Below are 18,457 nucleotides of genomic sequence, written 5' to 3'. Positions count from 1 at the left end.
TAGGAGCAATGTTCTGAGATGTGAGTGTAGTTGGGAAATTACTAATGCATGTATATATCTACATATTTTAAAGTCAGTCTATCTCAAATTTCAATTCCAACATTGATAAAATTCAGTTTCTCTTCGGGGCATGGTGGTGCATGCCTGTAATCCCAGAAGCTTGGGAGGCTGAGGCAGGAGGATTGCAAGTTCAAGGCCAGCAATTTAGTGAGGGCTTAACTAACTCAGCAAGATCCTCTCTCTAAATAAAATACAAAATAGGGCCAGAGATGTGAGTTAGTGGTTAAGTGCTCCTGGATTCAAAAGAAAGAAAGAAAGAAAAAGAAAGAAAGAAAAAAAGAAAGAAAGAAAGAAAGAGAAAGAAAGAAAGGAAGGAAGGAAGGAAGGAAGGAAGGAAGGAAGGAAGGAAGGAAGGAAGAAGAAAAATTAAGTTGCTCTTTGGTAAAAGAATTAAGAGAATTTATAAATCAAATTAAAAATGAATCATCTTATGTGGCCTATAGGCTGCCTGGTAAATATGTATCCCCTCAAACAAACCACCAAGAAAGAAGGAAGGAAGGGAGGGAGGGAAGAAGAAAAGTCTAATTAATCTGATTAAGTATGCTCTCTGTATAAGATTCCCTGCATATCATGATATCATGAACTGGTCTATCACTCCTTTTCCATCATTCTTTTTATATATAAGGTTTCTATTTCAAATAAATCAAAGCTGACTTTCCTCAAAGACTAGATATCCAAAAATCTCATCACAATTGTTATAACTTCATCCTTTCCTAGAGGGTGATCATCGGCTCTTCTTATCCAATAATATTTACCAAACACCTTCAGATGCATCATATGAAAAACTTCTGTTATTTAAAAAACAAGGCATTACAACTTGATTTCTTTATTGCACTTTTCACTTACTCTTAAAGGGAGTAGAAATTCCTACTTGTGATCCGGGAAGCTCATCATCCCCTGCTGTCAGGATCAATGTCAGAATCCTTTCCCTCCATCCTCTAAGTTAAGTCATGTGATCCTTCCTCTTGCTCACTTCCTTCGTGATAAACCATCTCCCCGCAATTCAGAAACTTGCTTGTTTCAAGGATCATTAATTTTTATTGATGAGAAACATTTTGCAGATATAAAAATATAATTTTCTTATTTATAAGACATTTTCAGTTTTTAAGAATTTTCTTTTCACGGATTAAAGCTCCTGACATTCTTGTTTAGGAGAATAGTTGTCTGTCAATCATAAGGATTCCACCCTTTTCCAAAGATGAATCGATTGATCATGTCAAAAGATCTCAGAGGCTGATCCAAGGGTAAAATGTGTCCTCCACCTCGAACAATTACCTTCAAGAAGAAAGACAAGAAAACTTGAAATTTAAAGAAGCAGATATTCTAAGTAAATGAAAAGTTTTTAATTTGGATCAGAGGGTTTAAAGTCTCTATAAAATCCAGAAGAGGGCTGGGATGTGGCTCAGTGGTACAGCACTTGCCTTGTACTGGCAAGACCCTGGGTTCAATTCCCAGCACCCCAAAAAGAAATACAAATGTGAGAACATATTCCACCAATCTGAGTTTTTGGATATGGTGATCATCTTATTTCTGATAGTTTTAATAATAATAGGTTAACTTAAAGGTAGGAATTTTTTTAAAATTGTGTAATTATTTGATTTGTATGAAATTGTGTTCATCTTTCATCTGTATAAGATTTGAGGATTACCTCTCTTCTTCCTCTTGGGAGTGATGTGCCTGCCCCCAGGTCCCCTCATTTGGAGGTACTTTGCTGTAAGTCTCACCGTTTGGGGCCTTGGAGGTGGGGAGTTCCACCCCAGGCCAGGTCAGCCTGCAACGGGGTACAATGCCTGCCCAATGCCACCCTCCAGATAGCCAGCCCCACTGGCCCTCACATTGAGTGGCACCTTTCTTTCTAGCTTCTTATCAATCATAAAGAGTGTATTTGGATTCTCTTTAAAAAGTAACAAGAAATCCTTGACACCTGAAAAAAAGTCATTTTTTTTCTTTTTTAGCAGCAGTTAGAACATTATTTTCCCACAATATCATACTAGAAAAATTTCAAATATACAGCAAATTTGAAAATAAAATTCCATATACCCACTACTTAGATTCCCTCATTACTATTAATGTGTTTTTGTTTTTGTTTGATACCAGGGATTGAACCCAGGGGCACTTAACCACTGAGCCATATCCCTAGCCATTTTTTTATATTTTATTTTGAGACAGGATCTCACTGAGTTGCTTAGGGCCTCACTAAGTTGCTGAGGGGGGCTTTGAACTTGGGATCCTCCTGCCTCAGCCTCCTGAGCCACTGAGATTACAGGTGTTCACACCCAGCAATACTATTCATTTTGTTTCACATATGGGTGCCTCCATCCATCCCACTATGCATCCATTTATCCACCTAATCTTTTGACACATTTCAAAGTAACCCCCCGAAGATTTCAGCATCACATCCTTAACTGGAGCTCAGTGTGTTTATACATTTTCTTCTTTTGCATAAAGTCAAGGTGTGATGAATGTGCTGTCCTAAGTGTAGGACATTCTCGTTTAGGAAAATAGTTGTCTATTTTCTACAATAGACTCATCCGTTGGACCAGTGTGTGCACCTGTGTCGCCCAAGCCCTCACCAGGCTGTATGAAGCATTCTGCTAGCATTTCTAGTTGAGGTGAGTTCAAGTGGATGTGAGCCCTTGAACTGGGCTCTATGTAGACAGAAAGAGTCTTGTTGGTCTCTGCACTCATTGGGCATCCAGTGTGGGTAAATATCTCAAGCAGAGGGCAACAGGAAGCCTCCAGAAAGACTGACACTGAGTGTTTGGAGGCCACTTCTGGGAGAGATCAGTATGGCCTGAGTGCTCTGTCACATGTGGGCAATGGAGAGAAGTCCCTAGTGGGTCAAGGGAATAAGGGATCACTAGGCAATAAGGGATCACTGCAGAAACTTATAGTTGTCAAATTATAATCAGCATGTAAAGACCACCTTCACAAGGCCCTTCCCAAGAGTCTGGGTTCTTTTACATGCATCAATATAAGGGATCTGAGGCAGAAAAAAAATAGTATATTTATTATATGAAAATATCTCCAACTCTCAACACTTATCTTCTCACAATCTTGCTAAGAGGTAAGTTGGGATCAACGTTATAAGAAAAAAAATCTTGCCCTGCTGCTCACAGTTATCCATATATAATTGCAGGTAGCACCTGCAATTTACAGAAGCGTGGAGGTGGTGTGGCTGTTTGGGGCTTTTGAGATGGTTTGTCAGAGTCACGTACTTGTAAGATAACTAGCTACAACCCTGACATTTGATACAAATACCATTGCTTTAAGTCGGATCACAGTACCTGCACAATGATTCTTCATGTTCGAACTGAACCCTGCAGCTTAGTCACAGAAGTTCAGTGCCCATTTCCTAATAGCCCTCTAATGGAGGCAGATATCACTTTCAGCTGTGGGAAGGGCTGGTCCCTGCTTCTACAAAGGGACACTTCTGCCATATGCTCACTAGCCCCGTGGTCATTGATACCCTACTGCAAGGACCATGGATTCATCCACCATTTGTGTCCATGTTTGCATCTGGAGAACTAAGATGTGCCATGTTTTGTCACAGACCAAAAGTAAACATACTTGTGACAAGAGACCCTCAGGTAACTCTAGAGTGAAACCTTTGCTTCCCCACAACCCTAGGTTAGAATTTTCTTTCTGCAGATTCTCATCCAAGCTTTCAGCCAGAGGAGGAACTGATGAGGGATTTCTGTGCAGTTTCAGCTTCGCTGAGGATACTTAATGAGTCATTTGTGTGACAAAATACAGCTGCTTCAACTAGAAATGAGTTTGGCAGCAATGGTCTGGAACAGCAATAAACCAAGTACTCAAGAACTAAAGGTCATCCTGCCTCCAAAATCAGAGCTATGGCTAATGAGGGATAACACAGTGCTTTATAGCCAGGGCTCAGAAGTCAGAGTGCAGGAGCACGACAAGAGGGTACAGCAAGCTGTGTGACCTTGGGCGAGTAACTTAACCTGTCGGAGCCTCCATTTCTTTGTACAATTGGGAAAAGACGTATTAATTCTCAGAGTCATTGTGAGTTGTGTAAGCATATAATGGAATAATGTCCATGAAATTCTTAGTATAGTGCCTGGCCTTGGTCTTAAGCATATATTAGTTACTGGTATTAGGCTTCCAACAATAATTCATGCTAAAAATCCAGGATCAAAATATCCACATTGATATTCAGTGTTCCATATATTCGTCTCAGTAAACTTAACTTCAAGCTGTTATTTTAAATAACAGACTCACACTTAAACCTATATAAAAATACATAGGCTCTCCAATTCCGAAGTTCAGAGAGGGGGCTAAGAACTGCATTCCAACAATTCTGAAGCAATGCTGATGCGGCTGGCCTTAAGACTAGCTGAAGAGAAACCCCAGAGAACTGTTCCTGTTCTGTGGTGAGAGGGGACTCGCTGATCCCACCAAGGGAGGAGATAAGCTGAACGTTATCAAGCCTCCTCATGCGGTCCCCTTAGTTCATTCATTCTGCCTGGGCGTCCACTCCTGTCTCGATTCACACCTCCCTGGACGTGTCTGTGACGTCTGTGATAATCGGGTGGAGAAGGCTAGCTGAAGGAGGGTGGGGTCATCGTGTTTTCCCAGTGGCTTGCCTGCACTAGCTCTGACTGCCATCTGCCATCTGCAAGGACCCAGTGACACGGGAAATGGCCTCATCAGGTCAGAAAGTGAAGCTCCTTTAGAAAGAAAGGCTGTTCACCGCCTCCAATTCCCAAGCACGCACGTTCCCAAGCTGAGACCCAAACAGCATTTTACCAACATTAGCCTCGAAAAAATAAATTTCTGAGTGAGGAACCATAACCCACTTGGTTGTGTATTTCCAAGCCTCACCACTCCCAAACCAAGGACACAAAGCACTCGGCAGCTTTGGGAGGTGTGTGACAAACGTGGCAGGGTCGAGATTGCGAAATTTAATTGTGACAAGACTCATCTCAAGGCTTTCTGGATGGAAATCCTCTCGTCACCAGAAACTATGCAATGTGGGTGCTGCTAAACTCATGAGTTCCAGATGTTTCTGGGGGTCACAAATGTGTCATGAATCAAAAAAAAAAAAAAAAAAAAGGTTATGCAAACACATAAACCTTCAAGCCGTTTCATTTTTTAGAAAACGATCGCTAATTCCCCCAGGATCCAGAGGTGCAGGCCTGGTGTAAAGGCTTCCCAGATGTGCCTTTCAAGATGGAGGATTCGAAGTTCACATTGTCCTTGCTGATGCAGACTTGTCAGGGGGCCCTGGAAGGGAGACTTGGAAGAGAAGGTCCTTGGATAGGTGGGGTAGGGATGGAAGGATGCCCCGCAGAGATGAGGAACCCAGTGCAAACTCAGAGGGCAGGATACTGCATGCACCAGCAGCAGACTGTGAGTGTCTGTGTTCTTGAAGGAGTGGAGGGAAAAGAGAAGGAGCTGAACCCTCAGACACAGGGGGACCAAGGACACCTTTTTGACAACCAAGGAGAGGAGAGAGCTGATCCCTACAGGCTGTGTGTGTGTGTGTGTGATAAAAAATACACTTAGCATAACATTTTTAACTATATTAAAGTGCACAATCCGGTAGCATTTAGTACATTCACAATGTTTGCAACATCACCCCTAACCAGTTACAAAATGTTTTCATCAACCCAAAGAAAACCTTCCCTGTTAGCAATATCCTGTCTCCCAACTCCCACAACCACTGATCTGCTTTCTGTCTGGGTAAATCTTTCTCTTCTGGATCCGAGAGGGTTTTGAGTAGTGCTAACCTCAGATATGCATTACAGAAGTTACTTAATATGTAATGAGGAGGCTGATTTAGAAGGGAGTGATACTGGGGCAAGACTGAGACCACCAGAACAGGGAGACTCCACCACATCAGTGTTGACAGCAGCTCAATTCATTATAGCTAAGCTATGGAACCAACCTAGGTGCCCTTCAACAGATGGCTGGATAAAGAAAATGTGGTACTTATACACAATGGAGTATCAGCCATAAAGAAGAATGAGATTATGGCATTTGCCGGTAAATGGATGGATCTGGAGGCTGTCATGCTAAGTGAAATAAGCCAATCCCCCCAAACCAAAGGCTGAATGTTCTCTCTGATATGTGGATGCTGACACACCATAAGGGCACGCCCACAGGGGGTGGTGGGGTTGGTGGAAGAATAGAAGTTCATTGGATTAGACAAAGGGAATGAAAGGAAGGGACAGGGGACAGGAATAGGAAAGACAGTAGAATGAATCAGACATGACTTTCCTATGTTTATATATGAATACACGACCAGTGTTACTACACATCACATACAACCACAAGAATGGGAAGCTATACTCCAGGTATATATGTCAAAATAGACTTTAGTAACATGTATATCTAAAAAGAACAACAAAAAAGAACAGAGAGAGGTGATGTAGGCTCCTGACAGAGGGATAAGCAGCTGTGGTAGAACTAATAAAATTAGAGATCAATCAGAAATATAGATTTAATGAGAACCCTCTGCTACCTTTCCATCTCAGGCTTCTGACATGAGTAGATTTGCAAAGAGTGTGCTATTAATCAGAGCAGAAGAAAGACAGCCATGGGAGGTACAAGTTCGGGAGGTACAATATATAGGTTTATGATTCCTGATTTCCACTATGGAATGATGTGTAAGCTCAAGAGAATCTTGATACTCGCACTTTCTGATTTATCCTAAAACTCTTTTTCTGTTTTCATTCCACGCTGCATTTATTTAAACTTGCTTTTTAGCTTTCAGCTTTTAGTATTACTAATTGATAGTAGAAATAAATGGATATGCACTGAGATAAAATATATTTTAAAAGAAAGGGTAATTGGAAATGAGAATCAAAAACTAGCCAAAGCTTGTTAGCAGACATCTGTTAACAAAGAACGAGGCAAAAACAAATTGGAGACCAAGGCAGAATTGCTCCAGCAATGCACAGGGACAACTATCCTGGGGCTTTCCCACCATGCACTTGTAGCCTAGCTGGTGATTATCAAATAGCAGGCAGAAAGAGGCTTCTAGGTGCTTCAGGAGGCCCAAGTGCTGCCGTCCCTGTGGTATGCTTTCCTGGTGTAGCCCAGAGAGACCTTCGGTGCTTCTTGATTCAGTCCAAAAGGGCTTCCTGTATGTACCATCTTATTACCAGTTGCAACAGTATTATAATTCAGGATTTCTACTTCTGGATAGTAGCCTGTACCAAACTAACCTCACATTACTGAAAAACAACAGAAGCTGAATTAAAAAGAAAAGAATGCTTTTTAGAGAGCAACCAAGATTTGAGAGGCCAAAATCACGGAGAGAATTGCAGAGAAGTGAGCCTTACATCTAGTGCTGCCTTCCCTTTGAGAAATTCACTGATTTCAAAGATTCCTGACCCAGAAGCCAAGCAACAAGTGACAGATTAAAGAATAAAATGCTAAGGAGAACTTTCAGCAGCGTTATGGTACTTGGGGGACCAAAAAACCAAAACAAAGAAAACCCCCAACGAAAAGAAAATTTGGACCTGCAGACCCGGGAAGGCCAGCTGACATGGGAAGACCCCACAAGCTTTCATTCAGGTTCATGAGAGCCAACACCCTATCAGTGATGGAGAACCAGAAATAGGTGAGCCTCACAGACTTTAAAACCCAGCATTCAAGATCCTCTCAGGCCCTGCCTGAATGAAGGTGATTTGTCCCTCCTCTCACTGCCTTCCAGAAGAAATTAAATTCTCTTTAGGAAGAGATAAGGCCTTTCTTCAGACACTTTGTCCAGCATTCAATAAAATCTAGTATATGTGCCAAAAGACATAATCAAATCAAAGAGTTTTTCCCTTCAGCTACTGGAGTTACCAGGTATAGATTTTTAAATAACTGTGAACAAAACATTCAAGAAGATAAGGGGGGAAATAGAGAATTCACCAGAGAATTAGAAAATATAAAAAAGAACCAAATGGAAATTCTAGAACCAAAAGGTCATTCATTGCTAATTGAAGTGAAGAACTCCATAGAGAGTTTTGCAGTAGATCAGATACAGTAGAAGAAAAAATACATGAACTGGAAGTTCATATTTTCTAGATCTGACAAAAATATCCAGACAGAAGCATGGAGAATACAACAATGAAAAATTCAGAAAAGAGAAGGAAAAACTTGAAACTAAAAAACATCTCATTTACATTGACCTGAAGTCCTAGAATAAAATAAGGTAGGAATGGGGCAAAAGTAGTGGCAACATTTACAAATGCTGACAGAGCAATTTCCAAAATTGCGAAAAGTCATTCAGCCACAGTTCGGGAAGCTCAGTGAATCCTAAACAGGATAAACAAAAGGAAAACTTACTGCATTTAAACACATAATGGTATGTGGTGAGCCGTTTCTGCCGCTTATGCAGACTATGGTCGCCATTACAAGATGGCGCTGGCTCCGCTGTGGTTTGTGACAAACAACTTCTTATTTGGGAGAGTTGGCGCATGGCTTTTCAGCACCCTATGAGAAAGTTCCACGTGGCAGCTTTGCATTGGGCCTTGAGATGCTTTATTAAGGCTGGGAGGGGCATCCGAGGAGTAGTAGAAGAAATATCAAGGGCCTGAATAAACCGCTGAAAGAAGATTCCCGAGTTGCGTCTTCCTTGCGGGCAAGGGGTCGCGACAATGGTACATTGCTGAAAGCAAAGACAGCATCTTATAAGCTGTCCTGGGAAAAGAAGTTGACTACTCAACAGAAGCAGAGAAAATTTGAAGACAATGAAATGATATTATTGTGTGGGAGGAAGAAATTTGGGCTGGTGCTCCAGAGCATGGACTCGGGATTAAGCAGATCTGGTTTGAGTCCATCTCTGGGACTTTGCCATAGTGACTTCACTGCTTCTATTTTTCCTCATTTGTAAAATGCAGATAAGATTTAAGGTGACCAGTCGTCTCAATTTGCTCTGGACAAAGGGGTTTCTAGATATACAAAATTTTCAGTACTAAGAGTTAAAAAAAAAAAAAAAGAACTGCATAATCTGGATTGGTTGGTGACTAACGACCTTTAGTTTTCTTTCAGGATTCAAAGAGACAATGCCTATGAAGCATTACATGGCGCTTAGCCCCCAAATATGTACAAACTTTGAGCCATAAGTTAATAGAGGCAAATAGTAAGCATTAGACCAATCGTCCCTGCACCACTATCTGAGTTTTTATGGTCAAAAGAACATTTTTTCCTTTAATTAGTGGAGTAAGAGCAGACATTAAAATGGTAATAAATATGACATTCATTACTGTATTTTTTTTCAGGAAAAAATGATTATAATGCATTCTTCAGGAAGGGCAACATTTATCTCCCAGGTTTCTTTGATTTCCATATTGTGAGTCCTTCCTTCCCACGGGAAAGGTCCCAATTAAAGTAGGCAAGCAGCTTGAATGAGATGGAATCTCCATCCATAGTCTCGACATAATTGTACCTACAGAGTTTTACCTTGAGACTTGCCAGCAACCATGATCCAGCCCATTCTCTTCCTCACCCTTCTCCCCCTGTCACCACACACAGTGCCAAACGCCCTCTGCTCCCTCACAGAAATGTCAGGCAGGCAAGACCTCACTTGTCTCGCCTCAAGAGCAGAAAGCTGTCCTTTCTTTCTCCCCTTTTAGGAACCCACTTTATAACACAGGATTTGATGCAATTAAAAAGTAATTGAGACTTCCCTTCCTCATCTGGTCATCCCGAGTCCAGGTTTTATACTTGATACCCACAGGAGGATTAAAAAGCACAATTCAGTTCATTATTTACCCTTCCCCAGTATCTCGCTTTGGGATCTACGCTTGTAGTTTCTTTTGGAGGAGAGAATGAGAGCGGGGGAGGAGAGGGCAGAGGTTACAGCAATCAATTCTCTCTGCCCGGGGTGCTGCAAGGACTTGGCTCCTGGCTCTGAGCCTTTGGGTATCATGGAACAAGAGCCAGCCAACCTGCTGAAGTTGTACTTCCTGCAAACAGCCATGCAGGAAAGTTCTGGCAGGGGTGTGCTGGAGTTCTCTCTTGCAGGATCATAAAGGACGATTGCACACACTGCTGCTTGGCTCCACAAAAACTAGTGTCGAAGTGTTAGCTTGAAAATGGTCAAGGTGAGAGTATTTACACCTGAAGCTGACAAACAGTTCAAATCCTTCAGGCCACTGGTTCTGAAATTTTGTCTCTCCAAAGACAGTTGAAATGTTCTGGTGCTGTTCCTCCTTTTCAAGATAAACCCCAGGGTTTATAGTTCGGATATGAAACCTCCCCCAAAGACCCAGGTATTGAAAGCTTGGTCGCCAGCCTGTAGTTCTATTGGGAGTAGTGAAACTTTGGGAAGGTTGGACCTAGTCAAGGAAGACATGCCCTACAAGGAGATAATGGGACCCTAGACCCTTCCTGTCTCTTTCCTTCTGCTTCCCAGCTACAATGAGGTGAGCAGCTTTGCTTCACCATGTACTTCCTGCCATGATGTGCTGCCTCAGCACAGGCTCCAAAACAATAGGCTGACTATGAACAGAAAGCCTGGAAAGTTGGGCCACAGTAAACCTTTCCTCTTGTTAAGTTGATTATCTCAGGTATTTTGTCATAGCGTTGGAAAGCTTCTATTCCACCAAGAAATATCGGCAGAAATGGATAGACTATTGTGGTAGAGCAAAATGGGAACTTAACAATTGAAGAGCTGACAGGCTGTGGTTTTGCACACTGAGACACAGAAGCTCTGCTTACTGACATTTAACTATAGAGACTTGCAGTGGTTAAAAGGCACCTATGACAGATAACCATGGTAGCAGAAGTAGTAAACAATTTGGCAGAGACAGAACAATCCCCCTTTAGGTTTAATGAAGTAAAAATCCCTAAGCCAAATGAGCTAAGAGTCCCTAGGCTGTTGATAAGTTGTACCCATATAAAGAATGTAAGATGCACACTCTAATAGAATTGCACCAACTCTTTTGCCTTGATGTATCCCAAACTTACTTATGTATAATAGTAAAAGCCCTGCTGTGCTCAGGGCTCAGACTTTGGGAATTATCCCTCTTGGATATGGCACCACTAATAAATTGTTGCTTCCAGATCTCGATGTCCTGACCCTCACTTTCTGCTACACTATAAGGTCCCCAAATTATCTGAAACTGTGGCTCAGGGAATCAGGCCAGATTTCAAATAATGGCAGAAAGGTGAGGAAGGCCTGTCACCTGCTTCCATTCCTGTCTATACCCCATCCCCACCCTGAGTTCTGGTATAATTGGTGATGACAATGTTTCAAGACCATGCCATCTCCTGCAAGAGATCCTTGTATTTGTATCAGAGCATGCTGAGGTGCTCCACAGCTGGTCTGTTCAGGAAAACTCCAGAGGAGACAGGGTATTTGAATGCAACTGTATTATTGACCCATTGCTGAAAGGGCCTCCAAATACCGCTAAATGTCCCCAGGTCCAGGAATTTAGAATCCAGACCAGGCCTAATGGCAAGACATCTTCATGAAGCCAGTTGATGGAATAAAACAGGACACACACTCTTTACTGCCAAACCAAAATCGGTGCCAGCTAATGAAAGGGCGATGTTTGAACATGAGTTTACAACTTTACATTGCTCCTTCCCACCTCCCAGGTCTCTGTTCCACTCCACTCTCTACCTTATTTATTTATTTTTTGGCTCTGTTGAACATTCCCACAAGTGATTTTGTGAGTCTTTGGTTACACTTTCAGACTAAAACAACAAAAAGTTACTGTTTAAAAAGCAAACCCCTGTTCTCTTTTGTTCCAAAAATACCATTAATTTTTAAAACCTATTCTCCATGGGTGGATAATTCTTTAAACTTTAGACTTCTTAGCATTTACTCACTTTCCATTTAATGAAATGATTCTCTTTTAAATGTCAATAGATTATTAAAAACCACTCAACAGCTAAGAGAAAATTATGCATTGTTGCCTAGCTGTTATACTTCAATAAATAGATCTGCTAGCCAATTTATATTTTGAATAATACAATGAATTAGCTCACAGAGTATTAACTAAGTGCATATTTGGGTAGCTTAATTTAGAAGCATTCTTCTTATGCTAATTGGTCTTCTCTAATGAAATAGAACCACATGAACTAAGAAAGACTCCTGGCAAATAATCAGAGTAAAATTTGGAGTTGCTATTGTTTATTATTTCCTTTGTTTTCAGGAAGCAAGCTGGGTAAATTTTTTTTTTAAGCAAAGGAAACAAAACAAAACCCAAGAATCCAATTTTTTTTTTTTTTTTTAAAGGAGAGGATGCTCCTCAGTTCTGGTAACTTCTACAATCGCTTCCATGAATTTGTGTTCCAGAATTGTTCTTGTTTTTTCCCTCCTTTGGAACACAGAAAGGAAATACTCTTTGGTGGATGTAAAAATGCAACCTTTATTTAGAGGGAGGTGTTCTAGCTGCATGTCTATTTTCTCAGCATGTCTGTTTCCTAGAACACAGTCTGGTGTGTGTACATGGTGAGTAGCCATGACACAGATGCAGTACTAACACACACATGTAAGCATGCACACACACACACACACACACACACACACACACACGGCTTCCATGCACGCACTCAGAAGCATAGGATAGTGGCTTCTACTGCAGAAGCCCCTTGGATTTTAATTCCCTGAGTACTGACTTGGTGCCAGGAGCCCTGGTAATGGATGTGTGGCAGAGAAAAATGATACATTGTTCTTGGCCTCAACCAGCTCAGTATCAAATAGCAAGGAATACAGTTAAAGAATTAAATTATGAGCCTGGCATAGCTCAGGAGGCTGAGGCAGGAGGATCGTGAGTTCAAAGCCATCCTCGGCAAAAGTGAGGTGCTAAGTATCTCAGTGAGATCCTGTCTCTAAATAAACTACAAAAAAAAATAGGGCTAGGAATGAGGCTCAGTGGTCGAGTGCCCCTGAGTTCAATCCCGGTACCCACCCCTTCCAAAGAATTAAATTATGCAGCCCCAGTCATGCAATTGAACCTAGTTAGAGCTGCAGAGAAGATAATCTTGGGGGCAGGAGCATAGTGGGCTTCCCAAAAGGGATGCTGGAGCTTAGTTTTGAAAGGCAAATGGGTGTCTTCTGAGCAGGAAAAAAAAAAGACCTTCAGAGGAAAGGGAGGGGAATGGGAGTGAACTGCTGTTGTGTGATGGGTAAAAACTGGGTTGTTTTTTTTTTTGTTTGTTTTTTTGTTTTTTTTTTTGCCTTTTTCCTTAGGATTCTAATTGGGAAGGAGGGAGAGTAAGAGTTCAGATGGGGAAATGGAGCAGAAGCCAGATCAAATAAATATCTCACTAACCCATGTTCAGTTTAAACTTCATGCTGCAGCTGTCAAACCTTTGGAAGAGGCTTTAAGCAAGGAAAGACACGACCAGACTTGCCTTTTGGAAAAAAAAAAAAACAAAAAACACAGAAAGGAGGGTGAATTGAGGAGGAAGGAGGCTAGTGAAGACCCCCTGAAGAGGCTACTGGAAAAGGGAACAAATTAAACAGCAGCGACTTAACATACTTATTCCAGAATGTTCTTGAACAGCATCTTTCAAAACACCATGAAGCATAAATGATTTTATTTTGGAATTTACAGCATGGGACAGCCCTCATGTTTTTTGAATGTCCCCAAAATGCTGCACTATGTTCATTGGTTTGTATAAATGCAGTGTTTTTCTTTTTAAGTAGTTCTCTGTGGTTTCTATGACGAGCATTAGGAAATGAATAAAATCAGGCTGAGGAGAAGGATACTATAAAGCAGATGTGACAAATTCCAGCTGAGGAGCTGGGTGGGGAGTGTTTACTGATGACTATTCTTCTTAATTTTTCAGTCAAACTCATGGCAAAGGAACTGGCTAACTCACTTTTCTTCCCTGTTTCCATAGATGAGCGATGGAAGTGAGAGATATTCAGCTAGAGAAAGATTCAGATTGTTTTCCCTAGGGTCTGGGGCTTGTCTGCAAATCCAAGGCATACACTGAAATCTGTTGATTGTATTAGTTGCTTCTTATTACTGAGCCAATATTAGCAGAGTTGAATTGCGAAGGTGCTACAGAAATACGTTTCTGACATTTTATAAAGCTAGATGATTTGGTAGCCAACTATGGCACTGGACATCCAGAAAGAAAGAAAAAATGCACCTGTACCCCACATAGCACCACCAAGATATGAGAATGACATGTCTACACCACCGTCATTGTGTGTGTGTGTGGATATTGGAGCCCTTTGATTTGATGGTATCAGAAAAGAAGACAGGAGACGTGAGAGAAAGAGAAAGCACAAAATGAATGTAAAGATATGGGAAAGGACATTAAGCCTCCTTTCGATTTAACAAGCTCAGGTGCAAGATAACAAGAGACAAGTCAAGTGTTTGCTGAGATCTAGGGATAACCAGAACTCTCAGGCATTCTTGCAAAGATAAAATCAATTTGAAAAACAGACATTATCTAGTGACATTGACACAATCACAAGGAGATGAGTGCAAGAATGTTTGCAGCCCCACTATTTGTAGTAGCAAGAAGTTAGAGACAACCTACATGTCCATCAGCAGTAGAGTGGGTGAATAATATAATCCCCACATCATGAAATACCTTGCAGCAATGAGAAAGAAAAAAGCCCAATTGAGCTTATCAGTATGGGTGAATCTCACAAAACAATGTTGAATAGCGTAAGTATGTTATTGCAAAATACATACAAAATAATTCCTTTTATATAAAATTAACACAAAAAGTAAAATGCTGCATATATATGTCATAAAACTATTAATATTAGAAAGGGGTGGGGAGGAAAAGATGAACTACTGTTAGGTTTTATTTCTTAAACTGTCTGATAATTACAAAGACCTTCATTTATCATTGTTTGACCTTGTAACTATTCTTTGTTATGTATTCAACATTTGGTTTAAAAAAAAAAAGAAAAGAAAAGGAAAGGAAAACTGCCTGTTGGTGCTGCCAAACTCACAAAAATGAGTCTTTAAGAGCTTTAACATGTTCTCTGTTGGGCTTTTTTTCTTTTCTCCAACATAGATGATGAGACAGGGCCTACAGTTCAAACCAGCAGGTAGGCAGGATGGAGATGCCACTGAACTGAAACAAAGGCAAAGTAGGAAGTCCCCCTGGGCCAGCAGCTCCAGCACAACAGACCTGGTGCCAGAATCCAGACCCTGGGACCCTGGTTGCTGTGTAAAAAAAACAAATATTAGGAACAAAAATAAATACTGCATCTCCAAGCCTGACAGCAGAAGAGTGGTAAGTGGCCAGATATTTAGGTCTTTTGTTTTGACAGTTTGTTTTTAACACTCTAAATCTAATCTCTTGTGTTTCCCTTCTTCTCTGTTTCCCTATGTTAGAAGCTCAGTACACACACACACACACACACACACACACCAAAAAAAAAAAAAAAACACAAAACTTAGAGGCTAGATGCACTTTGTTACTGGCTGGCAACAGGGACATTTGGGATGACTGTTAAACTAGAAGGGACTCACCGTCATGCAGCAAAATGTGGAACACCTCCCCAGCCCTCCCTATGCCCTCTTCTTCTCAGCAAGACTGTCTCCCTGCTGTGGTGAAGTTAAAACTGGACACAATTATAGTTGCTCCAGGACTACTTGATAAAATGCTACAGGCCTCATTATCCTATTTGAATTTTTAAAAATTTTGGCAGTGCTGGGGATTGAACCCAGGGCCTCTCACATGCTAGGCAAATGCTCTACCACTGAGCCATAACCCCAGCTCTTCATTATTTGAACTTTTAATAAAAAAATGTCTCTTGAGGACTCTGTGAACATAGAGAGACTTTCTTACCCTGTGAAGATAAAATAATGCTAGGAGATATCCTCAAAAGCAAGAGGAACAAATATTTATGACACGCTATAGGTGCCAGGTAGAAAGGCAAGTGGTTTATAAGCACCATCCCAACTCGTCCTTATAATGGGTCCTCCTGTGAGAGCGGTGAGTGTGGAAGGTGCTATTTCCCCATCTACAGGGGACAATCTTCTTGGAGAGTTTAAGTAAGTTGTTGTTATGGTTTGGATGTGAGGTGTCCCCCAAAAGCTGATGTGTGAGACAATTCAAGAAGGTTCAGAGGAGAAATGATTGGGTTCTGAGAGCCTTAACCCAATCAGTAAATTAATCCCTAGATGGGATTAACTGAGTGGTAACTGAAGGCAGGTAGGATAAGTATGGCTGGAGGAGGTGGGCACTGGGATCGTGGCTATGGGGTATATATTTTGTATCTGGCAAGTGGAGTCTCTCTCTATGCTTTCTCATCATCATGGGAGCTGCTTCTCTTTACCACACTCTTCCACAGTGATGTTCTGCCTCACCTTTGGCCCCAGGAATGGAGCCAGCTGTTTATGGACTGAGACCTCTGAAACCATGAGCCTCCAAATAAACCTTCCCTTCTTTAAGGTTTTGTCAAGTCTTTTAGTCATAGCAGTGAAAAAGCTGACGGAAATAGTTGCTCAAAGTCACACAGTTCATAAGTGGTGGAGCAGGGACCCAAGTGTGGCACAACACAATAGCTATTCCCTCAACCCTACAGTATAATGCCAATAGAATATGGTGATAGTATCACCAGGATAATAAACTAGGGACAATATTCAAGTCTACCTGATAGTTTGGTTCATAACATCTGTATGGGATCACCCAAGATGGTCTGTAGTTTGGGTTGGAGAGAGTCTATTATTTTTTCCAATAATTCAGAGTAGTTTAATGCACTGATTCTGTGTGTGTGTGTGTGTGTGTGTGTGTGTGTGCGCGTGCACGCACACGCTATGTTTGTCTGGTGCAGTCTATGGACACTTTCTCATAATAACATTTGAAATCATACGTCATAACACATACACACACACACACACACACACAGTTGTCTCTCCATTCTTCAGCATTTGCAGGGGATTGGCTAGAGAACCCACCCAGGGGTACCAAAATCCAGGGATGCTCAAATCCCTTATATAAAATGGCATGGTATTTGCATATAACTTAAGAACATCCTCCTGTACACTTCAAAACATCTGTAGATTATTTATATGCTTAATACAATATAAATGCTTTGTAAATAATCATTAGAGTGTATTGTCTAGGGACTAAAAACAAGGGAAAAAAAGTTTGTACATGTTCAATACAGACCATCATGGGTCTAGTACATTTTCAATCTGCAGTAAGTTGAACCAAAAGATAGAGAACCTGTGGATAGAAAAGGCTGAATACACGTATATATTAGATTATAAATAAAGCTGTTATTTTGAAACAACCAACACAGTAAAATATAAATCTGTGACACAGCTTGTGTGTGTGTGTGTATGTATATATATATACTTCTATAAGAGCAACCAGTAGATTGATCATCACTATGGTGATGATCATAAAAGTTTATTTCAAGATATCTATGACAGCATATGTGACACTGTATTTGATGTAAAAATATCTCTGCTTTCTATTGGCAACAAAGTCAAAGGTCCAGATGCCACTGTGATTTGTTGCCTATGTTCAACATGGAAGGAAAGGCTATATTTCATAATTCAAAATGGAAGGAAATGCTATTTTGGTAAAAGGTTAGCAAAAATGAAGATGTGAATTTTTTCCCTTGTAAGTTAACTAACCCTTTGAATTCTAACCAGAGAATGCTTACCCTGGATTAAGAATGCTTATTAAATAAGGGACTAAAAACAAGGAAAAAAAAGTTTGTACATGTTCAATACAGACCATCATGGGTCTAGTACATTTTCAATCTGCGGTAGGTTAAAGAATTCAGCTGGGAGCTTGGCTAGAGCTAAAGAATTACCAATGGGAATGATAAAATTTGTTCATGATAAGACTTTACACGGAACTTTTGTTTTTAATTTGATATCAATCCATTATAGTAGTTGATCGACAATTGATATCCAGGAATGAGTTTATTGAGGCTATTGGATGGCACCTTTGCTGAGAACCACCACTCTGGTGGTACTGAAAGCTGACACAACTTAACAGAGTTGCTCTGTTGGAGGGGGACAGACACACTGCTACCTGGTAAGAGCAAATTTTAGTACAGCATGAAACTGCTGAGAAAACAAAGCTAATGCTTTGAATAGACCAAAGAGTTTTTCTACAAGGCTTAGTTACTAGTGGCCTAGCAGGTATTTGAGAAAACGAAGACCACTGATAAACTGACCATGGATGGCAGGGACTGAGGTCCAAAATTTAGCTTAAGATTTGGGCTGAGGATTTCAGGGATCTGGAGCTGTGGACATCACATTTGTAAATGTGATGCTTCAAGATCAGTGGCTACTCTAATAAGAGCAGAACTATGTTCTCCGTTAACCTGTTAGCTCTGTAAGTAAGTAAAATCAATCAAGATTTCGTGTGGTCTTTAGGAATTGGAATAGAAGTTTATCCACACCACACATACCCCACATGGGTTTCCTAGAAGATGGAGGCCATGCCAGTGTCAACAGAAGTTCAAAAGACAGCATAGTACAGA

General features: G+C 40.9%; 1 protein-coding gene across 2 annotated transcripts in view; it reads right to left on the bottom strand.

The window, feature by feature from the left end:
* Positions 1-870: 870 nt before the first annotated feature.
* Positions 871-18,457, bottom strand: part of Cpvl (carboxypeptidase vitellogenic like) — a 107,030-nt gene continuing 89,443 nt past the window's right edge. For both annotated transcript variants that reach the window (XM_078030699.1, XM_078030700.1), the window contains one exon: positions 871-1,335. In XM_078030699.1, the coding sequence (XP_077886825.1) occupies positions 1,228-1,335 (108 nt within the window). In that variant the 3' untranslated portion in view covers positions 871-1,227. The remainder of the gene's footprint in view (positions 1,336-18,457) is intronic.

The sequence above is a fragment of the Ictidomys tridecemlineatus genome, chromosome 2, assembly GCF_052094955.1.
Source record: "Ictidomys tridecemlineatus isolate mIctTri1 chromosome 2, mIctTri1.hap1, whole genome shotgun sequence".
NCBI lineage: Eukaryota > Metazoa > Chordata > Mammalia > Rodentia > Sciuridae > Ictidomys > Ictidomys tridecemlineatus.
This window is presented reverse-complemented; position numbering and strand designations above follow the sequence as displayed.